Source organism: Sceloporus undulatus, chromosome 2 (genome assembly GCF_019175285.1).
Source record: "Sceloporus undulatus isolate JIND9_A2432 ecotype Alabama chromosome 2, SceUnd_v1.1, whole genome shotgun sequence".
Lineage (NCBI taxonomy): Eukaryota > Metazoa > Chordata > Lepidosauria > Squamata > Phrynosomatidae > Sceloporus > Sceloporus undulatus.
The window spans coordinates 239,889,441-239,901,631 of NC_056523.1; the positions used below are offsets into that span (position 1 = coordinate 239,889,441).

The window sequence follows — 12,191 nt, forward strand, 5'->3', positions numbered from 1 at the left end:
GATTACAAGTTACAAACAGAGTTGATCATTCCAGCCAAATCAAGGAAAGAATCAAAAGATCCTAATGCAGCTAGCTAATACATTCCCTAATGCTACTCACAGAAGAGATGGTAGTTGTAGTCCTTGTTCATGGGACTAGCTGAAAGACTGGACTCCATGGCCTGGCTCCACCAGCCTCCTCCCATGGAGACCCTGCTCCAGATGGTTCGTTCTTTAAAAACATCTCCTCGTGGTCCTTCCCCAGCTTTTTATAGCCTTGGCTCAGAATGATCTCGAAGGTTTCTGCTTCTACCAACTGCCCATCTCAATGGACAGTTACTATCTCATCACTTTTGTGATGCTACCTCATAAAAATGTACTTCCTCCCACATTTAATCCCAATTTGTTATCTGAGGTAAAGGCCCTGATAATGGGAAGATCTTGAGAAGGACATTTCCATTATCACACTTATACATTCACCATTTTAAAAACTCATAATATAAAAAGAATGGAATTGGAAGAGATAAGCAAAAAGAGAAATTATGACTCTAGTTCTCAAATTTACAAGGTTTTTATACTGACCAGCTAGACTGGAAAACATTCTAGGAGGCAAAATGTGAGGAGGAGCCAAAAGATGCTGGTGTCTCATCTTCCTTCACTTCCTATCTCTGCTGAACACATACAAGTGATTTATTCTTTTCTTACAAAGTTGAATAAGATTGGAGTCTATATCTAATTCATAGAGCTGTGTATCCTGAGCTGTTTGATGTGGAAAACTGACAAATTTCTTTTCTAACATGCCAGGTACCACTACAGTATTTGTGCCCATTGACTATGACTATGACTATATCCTTATTTCCAGGATATATGAAAGGCACAGCAGCTCATGAGCCAGCACTGGCCTATTACCATTACTTTGAGAAGCACTGTCAAATAAGACAATATGAATTCCCTATTTGTATTCATTTACAAAATCTTTAAACCATGATCAGACATCAATAAATGTGATTGTCTAGCTGTGAATATGTTAGCAAAGAATCTGAGGTTTCAGCAAAGGAGATTGGCTGAATAACCAAAATTGAAAGCTATTTTTTAATATAGTAAAGCACTATTTATTCTTAAATTTCTTTCATGGCAAGGTAAGGTAGGAGGTAAGGATTCCTATATAATCAACTAAGTGAGACCAGTATTTTTCAGATATCCCTCTGAGTAGACAATCAACTAATATTACAAGTTCATTTTGCATTACATCACTCTATAGCAGCCACCCAAACCTGGAGCCTCTATACTGATCAATGGTGATGCAGGTTGGGGCCTATGGGAGTTAATATCCAAATATCTGGAGATAAGGAGATCATGGAGTGTTGCTCTACAAGGGGGGGGGGATTTGTTGTTCTGTAAATTTCCTTACAAATAATTTCCCACACATTACATTTTAAAACCACAAGCCATGTAAAAAAATTTCCATAAACTACTTGTTTGTATAACAATGCTTAAAACATAGCACCATGAAAGACACAGCTGTACAAAATATACATTATATTGGATACATTGAAAACATTCATAAATAAGAAGTTTTACAATACTGTGGAATATAAAATACCTACTTCTGAACTCTCCATCTGCAAATGTCAGAGGATACGCTCCTGGCTTTTCAATCTTGTATATTTCTTCTATAAAAAGAAGTTTGCAGTCATTTATACCATCTTCTGGACCCCTGAAATTAAAGAATAAAAGAATCTAGCTCAGTTTCTTCAATTCCATTTGCAGTGTTGATTAATGAAGCACCAATGAAGGTTACCTCAAACAACTGCTGCTTGTTTTTACTTTATAAATAAATTATAGAAATACTAACTGAAATGGAATAAAAAGTATATTACAGACTGAAATTCTGAAAGCATTTAATACCATTTAACATCAGTCCTGAAATTTTAGAGCAAAATAAAATAAATGATACATACAGGTGAAGAATATTATTACTATTATTATTATTATCATCATTAACCTTTATTTATAAAGCGCTGTAAATTTACACAGCGCTGTACATACAATCTTTTTAATTAGACGGTTATAAATTATAATAATAAATTATAAATACCTAATATAAATTAGATATTTTCATAAACATTTTTGAATTACTGTTTACAATGCCGTATTTTTTCACTGAACACATTACCCGCAGTCACCTCTAATGATATCAACAGCAATGTAAAACCACTAAAAACAAGAAAATAGAAAATGGCAAATTGACAAAAGAAGTCTGATATACTTGCAGCAAAAAAGAGACCAAGCAACAGTACAGGCACAATCAAGCTAAAGGATTCTTTTCCTTGATAATTTTTTATGACTAGCATACATGCAAATTTAACAACCAACATAAAAATAAACAGGACTAAAGATTAAACAATTTTATCACTCCCTGTAATAGCAAATTCAAGTGATTACTAATCAATTGGGGCCAAATCAAGATGACTGAGAAACAAGATGGGTGTACCAGCAATCTGCAGACTGAGGGTCACAAACAGAAAAACCCAGCCCAGTGCTGATGGAGCACTCAGTAGCCATGGTCAGATGCAGATGGAGAAAAAAAAATACAAGGATGGAGGAGAATGCAAAATTTCCCACTCAGCAATTTCAAAGGAGAAACTGAACATATCTGCACAATATTCTCCAGTGGTAAATGTGCAAGATCTAAGGACTGTTAATAACAAGGCCCCTTGGAAGACTCTCATTCATATAGGTACACCACAAGTCAAAATTGATTTGAGAGTTCAAAACAACAATAAAGCTCTCACTGAAATCTAAGAGGACAATGGCCCAAAAGAGAAAGGCAGAGGGGGGCTGCTTTTGGCTGCTCCAAGGGTGTGGCGTTTACATGATGCATATCCCCAGAGCACCCAGAGGCCTAATGCAGCCCAAAGCCAGCTTTTATCCACTCCTCGCCTCGGTCTATTTGGGACTACAGCCGGAGGCACCCTTGGGGACGCAGAGTGTTTTCATGGCCGCAAGGCTATCGGGCTGGGAGCTCCTGGATGCCCATCTATTTCATCCCTTACAATGGGTTTAGCTTTGGCCAGGATTGTAATGTATATATTCAGAATCCTGAGTATTAAATTTCATAATACTGGACAAGTTTTGCATAATATCCAGTTCAGTTCAGCCAATTATCAGATATGTTATACAGCGCGCCTGTGCCATACGCGGGCGCGCCATACGCGGCCTTGAGCATACGCGCTCAAGCCGCGGGGCGGAAGGGGCGGTGCGTCCCATTCAATTGAATGGGCGCATGCACCTGTTGCACCCGCGCACTCCTGCACCGCTGCGCATGAGCCTCATTGTTTCCAATGGGGCTCGAGCATAGGCGGAATTTGCCTTACGCGGCGGGATCCGGAACGGATCCCCTGCATAAGGCAAGGACGGACTGTATTGTGGTAGGAGTTAAGCAGGGTCACACTGTCCACAAGATGGTGCAGCTGGCCTTCTACATTTGTCAGTTTGACTTTTGCAGATTTGATTATACACAGATTGCTTACTGCCATCTCTGCTGCTGCCCTACGCCATTTTAAACAGGGACTGGAAACCTCGCAAGACTGAGAGGCTATAGACAAGTCCCTATTAAAAATAGTATAGGTCAGTAGCAGCAAAGCCCCACTAGCTGCCTATTTCTACCTTGCGAAGGAACCCTGTCCTCTAAGGCATCCATAGTGGGTTGAACCTGCAGATTGTACTTTTTGTTTGCATTAAATATGGGGAGGGGGGGTAGAGTTATTTGTGGTTTTTCCACTTTCTGCATAGGGTCCTGTCCTCCTAACACCAGCAAATGTGGAGGGCTGTATGTTTTGTAAGAGCAAGACAGAGATTTATTTTTTTTAAGCTGTGCATATGAGACTCCTGGTCTTTACATTGACTACTCATTTCGCTTATTGCACATAAACATGGTACATGGACAGTGCATTTGGCAGACAGAAGAAGGAAGGGTGCTTATTGCTCCCTCTCCCGTCTATCTTAACATATATGCCCAAAGTCTAGTGGCTTCTATACAATTATATCAGTTTGATATCACTTTAACTACCATGACTCCATTCCATGGGAACATGCAGTTCTTAGAATTATCTGATACAGTTCTAGTCCATTTCTTGAAGTATAGCACTAAAGCTCTCTATAGCTAACCAAACTACAAATCCCAGTCCCTTTGATGGAGCCATAGCTGGCTCAAATTAAAACAAAAAACTGAACTGAAAGAATTTTCATCACATCTGTCACTGCTGCTTTTCAGTGTTATGCTTCTGTGAATGTGTTCACTCTTCTCACCCCTCCCATTTGGTTTTATGTAAGTTTCTTGGTTTTCAGCTCACCAATATTCATCAGATTTTCTTCTGCCACCACAGTAACAGAAAGCTGCCAAAATGTTTCCTATCTCAGGATTATGAGCACAGCTGGAATAAGTACAGTAGGGGAAAGAAAAGCCAAGGAAGTGATGATTTCAAGTGAAGATGAGAAAATGGGTAGGGAAACCTACTCATTTCTAGCAGGCATCCATCCACCCTGAAGGGAACACTGAATATCACAATTTCAGCCAATGTTTGTGTGACTAAGCAGCTTCTCTTTTCAGGCTTCAATCCTGCAGAGTTCAATCCAATGCTTAAACCCATTTTCACACTACTGGAAGGCAGATATGCAAAAGAGAAACAGAACCAAAAACCCAGGGCTTCCATTTGGGATAAAATTTACAGGAATAAAATGTCCTTTCTGTGCGATCTGTATCTTTGAAGAGCAAAATTACTGGTCATGCGCAAGTACAACATAACATAAATTCCTCTTGTTCTTAACTGCCCATGAAACCAGAAATTTGGAGGTTAGAAATCCACTCTGCAATAATAATATTTTATACATGTGCATATACATACCTTTGATCTATACTACTTTTATTCTTTTCGTCATTTCATATTTTCATTTTTTTAAAAAAATAATCTAAATATAAATGTAAGCTCTTATACAAATTCATTTTTGACTTATCTACTAAACCAAAGGCCAAGTACATCTAAATGTAGCAAAAGATAATTGGGATGCTACCCTATACCCACTTATAAACATCAGTTAACAAAATTCAACCGAAATTATTTCAGAACATTAAATGTAGGACAACATTTTCAGTATTCTAAGTAGCAGTTAGAAAAGGAAAATAATCTTAAATCTAAGATGGCCAAGAGTATTAACAATTTTAAACCGTTTGGCAAGAAATCCATATTTAGATGAATGCTCACTACAAGCAATTAATTGATTTGGCAGTTGCCACAGTTACTGTCAAGGAACCTCCTCAAGGTCAACAAGGAAATATTTGAGGCCAGAAGGATCAAAAACAAAGAAGAAACCTTTGGAATAGAAGAGGCTTAAGACCTTGACATGACAAGATACAATATCAATATTAATTATTTAAGCTGTGAAGTAAGAGATAACAAGTTTAGGTAAAATTATGTCTTTTCATGCCAAAATACCATTGTGGCTTGTTGCAAACCTAGTAACTGTCAGATGCAAAAGGAACAGATTAGAATGAGAGTGGGCAACTATGGCTCTCCAAATGTTACTGGATTGCAACTCCCATTTTCCCTAACCAGATTAGCCAGTGGTGAGGGACTATGGGAATCCAACTACATTGGGAAGACAACAGTTGCACACTTCTACCCTACAGCACTGGAATATCCTTACTATGCTGTTTTAAGAAACCACAGCATAAAGAGACAGCCTGGATGACCATACAGGCATTATCTTTTTAGCTTTTCATCCTTCCTTCTTGCCATGCCATGATTAAACCAGAAGCCTAGTCTCCTACCAGGAACCAACCTTCACACCGCTAATACACTCAACTATAATCTATTTGAACATTTTAAATACCAGTTATAAAGATGGCAATTCTGGCATCCAAAAATAGGTAGGAATGAAAAAATACATGGAGATGTTACAGCTGAAAAGTGAAATCATTAAGTGTCGCTGTGCTTATTGTTTGTTTGTTTTGTTCCTTTGTAGATGGGCTGAAAAATTAATAAATTCTTACCCCAGCATAATTTTGGCATAAACTTCTTTGTTAGTCCTTGAAATTTCCCTCAAAGAGGTAATTTCTGCATCAAACCAGAATCCTCTCTCTTCTGGACTCTCTACATTGTAGTTAACCATCACCACGTCACCCACACATAACTCATTCCATTTCAAAATAGTTCTTGCTCGTGGTCGTAGGTTACGGACAGCCATTTCTACAATGCCACTCTCCGGATATCTTAAAGGAAGAAAAAAAGGAAAAGGTTATGAGAGCATGTAACCTATTACAAAGCAAAGTAAACAAATACAGAATTTTCATTCTGACTCACTGGAAATAACAATTTGCATTTTAAAAATATCTGGCATATAGTTACATAAAGCTCTTATTGGATCTAGGTTGATAATTTTGACAGATTTATTTTAAAGACTATCATGGGCCATATTCAAGGAGCCATATACAGTAACTAGAAATATAATCCTAACATTATTTACTTGAAGTAAGTACCAATAAATTCAATGGAACTTTCACCCTAATAAGAGTGCTCAGGATTTCAACTTGTAGAGTTTATGATGTATGGGAAACTGCTTCTGAAAACACAGTGGAATACAAAGAACATTTTGGAAAATGACATGGAGGATGCTTTTGTACAGACGCTAAACAGAGTCTGGAACAGTGATCTTAAACATCTAAGAGTTATATAGGACATTAGACATGGCAAGGGGCTGGACTGGATGGCCCTTGTGGCCTATGATTCTGTAAATTAGTTTTGGACTTTTTCAATGTGATCCTGAAAAAAACAGAATGATGATTCCCATTAACTGTATTATTTCAAATCATAATCTGGGAAAACGTTAGGATCAATGTAATCTTAAATCTGGGAATAAAATTTTAACAGCTTCAATTAAATTTCCATTTCAATCTTACTGAAATTGTAGTTTACAGAAGTAATGACAGTAAAACTAGCTAAGAGGTTTCAATTAATTGAAACAAAGGTTTCAATTAAGGGTTTCAATGAAAAAAAATACATTTACAGATTAGTATGAAGATTTTAGTTATCCTCAAATTTTTAAATCCTTAAATGCCCCCCCCCCATTACAAATGTCTTCAAAACCCCATTGCTTCACACTCTGAAAAGCAGCTTGACAGGTAGCATGGAAAAGTCCTATCCCAAGTACAAAGCTTACCTATCACTCAATTATCCTACCCATACCTAGGAAGCATTGTGGCATACTTCCTCATATTTTGACCTCCATTGTCACTTTTGTTCTATGTCCGATAAAGAACACAATAAAGGAGCACCAAATTATTAAAAGTGACTTCAAAAGCTCAGGGTATCTGAAACCCTGAGTCAAAGTTTAAGCCCAACAGCCACAATCAAATCAATGTATAAAACATCACAAGTGAAGTTCTTTGCTTTGAGAGCGCAGATCAGAGAATTATTATTTTGTACCAATTCCCAAATATTAAAACAGCTTCCTCATATTTTCATGTACTAATCCAACTCAACTATTTTGAAGAACAGAACCAAGGTTTATAATTGCTTGCATTTTAAAATTATTTTTTATTAAAATATAAAAAAATTAAATTATCATTATGGAAAGAATCATATTACTAAACAAATTTTAGTTAAGGAAAGCAAATCCTGCATCTCATTAAAGTTGTGTTTGACACTATTAATCAAACATGTAATAAAAGTTGTCATTAGAAAAGAGAAAGGAGTTAGGATTTGTGAGCTGTTCAAAAAAGCATTTCACCTTTTTTCATGTGGTCACAAGTCTAATAAATTATTACATTTTATAAATATAAATAAATAAAATACAAACAATATTTTCATAAACTATTTAACCAAGTAAATGCTTCAACACTTGAAAAGAGAACAGCATTGTGTAGTGAGAAATGTAGCAGCTTTGAGTGTTGCACCACTGCTCCATGAAACCAGAATTCAAAACCCTGGAAACCCATTAGGTGACTCTAGGAAAGTCACAGCCTCTCAGCCTCAGAGAAACGCAATGGGAAAGTCCCTCTAAAGAAGTCTTGCCAAGAAAATCCATTGACAGGTTTGTATTAAGGTCTCTGTAAGTCAAACCTTACTTGAAGTCACACAACAACAATAACAACAGCTTCAGTTTGAAAAATTAATTTTTGTGTAAAAGCAGAGCAGTTGGGAAGCCAAGCAACCTGATATTAATGTACAGAGAAAAAAGTCAGATTCTGAAAGATATAGCTCCAACTGAGAGGATACTTTTCCACATCATTTATTACAGAACAAGTAATAGAACATAGACTTGATTCTCATTTCACAGACTGCAAGATATCTGCATGTGGTAAACACATGTAAAAACCAATATACACCCAGATTGTGGGTTCAGGGGCTAGGCAGATTGGCAGAAAGGGCTGGCAACACTTTCTGCCCCAGATGGAAAATGCAGCAACCAAACGCCACAGCCTCCGGGAAGCTTAAAAAGAACCCACTCCCGGCGGGTTCTTTTTAGGCTGTGCGCGGGATGCCATTGGTGCACTCGCGTGCAATGACATCCGCACTCTGCGCTGCTGTTTGAACATTGCGCCACACAGACATCATCATGGATCTACTTCCTGAACAACTGATTGACCAACTTCCTGGCTGACTATTCTTCAAGTTATTGCAAGGGAGGTGAATTACATAACATAACATGACTAATTTAAAAGGACAGGATCTACTGGTATGTGGGAGAAATTTAAGGAACAGAAATAACATACAGTATGTAAAAATTGGGCATCATAGAAGCACCCAGGCAGGCTAGCGCACAGGTTGAATGATAACTTGGTAGAACATGTGAAGCTCCTTTGAAGGGTAATTCTCATCTGGGCAGATTTTTTTTTTTAAAAAAACAACTTCCAATGAATTCCAATGTGCTACAAAGTATGGAAATGTTCCACATCCACAGGAGATGGTGGGTGTAGAATCAATGAGATTATACAGTACTCACTTGTCCAGTCTTCAGATCGCAATGCTGTAAAATGCCTACCTTGTAGGTCTATTTCTATACAGCTCTGCAACAAAATGTGATTCTGGGGAATTAAACCACCCAGTCTCCCTAGGTTAAAAGATGAAGGTTTTCCCTTGACAAGATTGTCTAGTTGTGATCAACTGTAGGGGGTGGTACGTATCTCTGTTACTAAGCCGAAAAGCCGGCATTGTCAAAGACAACTGTGTGATTATGTGGCCAGCATGACTGCATAGAATGCTTTTACCTTCCCACTGAAGTGGTACCTATTTATCTACTTGCACTTTTATATGCTTTCAAACTGCTAGGTTGGCAGAAGCTGGGACTAGCGATAGGAGCTCACTCCATCACATGATGCTTGGGTCACGAACTGCCAAACTGCTGATCTTGTAATCATCAGTCACCACCATGAAGCCCTGGTGGTGCAGTGGTTAAATGCCTATACTGCAGCCATTCGCTCAAAACCACAAGGTTTCGAGTTCAAGACCAGCAAAAGGGCCCAAGCTCGACTCAGGCTTGCATCCTTCTGAGGTCGCTAAAATGAGTACCCAGACTGTTGGGGGCAAATTAGCTTACTTGCTAATTAGCTTACTTGCTGTTCACCGCTATGATCTTTGGAATAGCGGTATATAAATAAAACAAATTATTAAATTATTATGTCCCTTCCTGTCTCCCAAGATTATGTTAAATTCCATGGACATCTTTAAAAAAAACATATTCCTTGTTATGAAAACCACAAGTATGAACTGGGATAACATATCTATGGATCATAGCTTAAATACCCTAAAGGCACAAGATCCCATGTGATCTTGGAAGTTAAGCTGGGTCTGCTCTGGTTAGTTCTTAGATGGGAGACTATCAATGACTACCAGATGCTGCATGCTATATTTCAGAAGAAGAAACTGGCAAAACCACTTCTGAATATTCCTTGCCCCCATGAAATTCAGGAATCACTGTAAGTCAACAAGTGACCTGAAGACATATACACACCTAAAGATATCAGAGCAATGTGTAATGACCACAAAACAGATGTTTCAACAATTTCCATGTAATGGAATATTTTATTCCATTTAAAGTCATTTGTGGAATGACTATAAAATTCTTGGGGGGAAGAGAGGGTGTGGTTCAGTAAAAAGCCTTTCTCCCCTTGCAAGCTTAGCTTAATGAGATATACTGTATTCTGAGTTTTAGCAAATAACAAAATACTGTAGTTATTCTGTAGGGATTTGTACAAAATCTCCAAAACAAACCAATTGGAACTGAAACAGCTTAACACTGCCATGGTCTCTTCCAACTCTATTATTCTGTGATTCTATGATCCTTTATATAGTTGTCCCTCCATATCCACAGATTCTGCATCCATGGATTCAACCAGGTAAAATATTGGGTTCAACCAACTCAAACCCTTCTGGGGCGCCTGGCTGAGGTGGGAATCGGGGGCACTGCGCTCCAGTGGTTCCGTTCCTACCTCTCTGGGAGGTCCCAGATGGTGCAGCTGGGAGACGTGTGCTCCAGCGAGCGGGCCCTTAAAACCGGGGTCCCTCAAGGAGCCATTCTGTCTCCCATGCTATTTAACATTTACATGAAACCGCTGGGAGAGATCATCCGGAGACATGGGGCGCGGGGTTATCAGTACGCTGATGACACCCAAATCATTTTCTCTATGTCTCCGACTGATGCAGTGACTGGGGATGGCGTCTCTCCTCTCGCGGCCTGTCTGGAGTCAGTAATGGGCTGGATGAGGGAAAACCGACTCAAGCTAAATCCAGAGAAAACGGAGGTACTAGTGATAGGTTCCCCCGGTCCAGGAATGGCGGTGGTTCCACCTGTCCTGAACGGGGTCACGCTCCCTGTGAAGGACTCCGTGCGCAGTCTGGGGGTGCTTCTTGACTCGTCCCTTCACCTGACTGCTCAGGTGAATGCGACGGTCAAGAGTACCTGTTATCAGCTTCGGCTGATTCGCCAGCTGCGCCCATACCTGGCCCAGAGGGACCTTGAAACTGTTGTACATGCTCTGGTAACTTCGAGACTGGATTTCTGTAATGTACTCTACATGGGGCAACCCTTATACCAAACTCGGAAGCTGCAAATGGTGCAGAACATGGCAGCTCGGCTGGTCACTGGCGCTCCCAGGACCAGCCACATAACACCTGTGCTTAAAGATCTCCATTGGCTGCCCATCCGCTTCCGAGCTCAATATAAGGCGTTGGTTATTACCTATAAAGCCCTAAATGGCTTGGGCCCAGGATTTCTGAAGGACCGCCTCTCTCCGTACATTCCGCCTCGCACCCTCAGAACATCTGGGCAGCAACTCCTGAAGGTGCCTGGGGCCAGGTTAGCTTCTACTGCAAGAAGGTCCTTTTCCACGGCTGCCCCAGCCCTTTGGAATAGGCTGCCCACGGAGCTCCGCTCATCTACCACCCTGGCCCAATTTAGGAAGGGTCTTAAAACCTTCCTATTCAATCAGGCATTCCCCGACTGAATATCCTGTGGGCCTCCCTCCTCTCTCGTGGCCGTGAGGTTGGGCTAAGGGGCTTTTTATTGTTTTTAAGGTTTACTGTGTATGTTTGTTTTTAACCTTGTATGTTGCTTGCACATTGGTGCACTTTGTAAGCCGCCCTGATCGCTCGGAAGGGCGGGATAAAAATAAAAATTTTATTTATTATTATTATTAAAAATATTTTAAAAAAAAGAATCCAAAAAACCTAACCTTTGAGTTGTTCACTATTTTATAAAAGGGGCACCATTTTACTATACCACTGTATATTGTAATGGGAGCATCCACAGATTTTGATATCCACGGGGTTCCTGGAACTAAACCCCAGTGCATGTCAGGAGCCCAATCTACAGCTCTCTGGGAACAGGTCCTACACCCATTAAGTCTTACCTTTGGATCTTGCTGTGCAAGGCTAATGATACCTCACAAAAAGCTTAGATACAATGTGTAGCTCTTAATAGAAAGCCAATATGGCATAATATTTGAGTGTTGGATTATAACACTGGAGACCAAGATTCAAATCCCCGCTGATCCATTAAATCCACTGGGTGACCTTGGGCAAGTCACACTCCCTCAGCCTCAGAGGACAGCAATGGTTCAACCCCCCCCCCCCGCCTGAAGAAATCTGCCTAGAAAACCCCATGGTAGGGTTGCCTTAGAGTGACCGTTAAGTCTGAAACAACTTGAAGGCGAA

The 12,191-nt window shown here is 39.6% G+C and overlaps 1 protein-coding gene across 1 annotated transcript in view; it reads right to left on the reverse strand.

The window, feature by feature from the left end:
• UHRF2 (ubiquitin like with PHD and ring finger domains 2) overlaps positions 1-12,191 on the reverse strand; it is a 64,642-nt gene that overhangs the window by 26,420 nt on the left and 26,031 nt on the right. Inside the window, exons 4-5 of the mRNA XM_042450338.1 lie at positions 6,032-6,250; positions 1,587-1,696 (exon numbers count right to left, since the gene is read on the reverse strand). Coding sequence (XP_042306272.1) covers positions 1,587-1,696; positions 6,032-6,250 — 329 coding nt within the window. The remainder of the gene's footprint in view (positions 1-1,586; positions 1,697-6,031; positions 6,251-12,191) is intronic.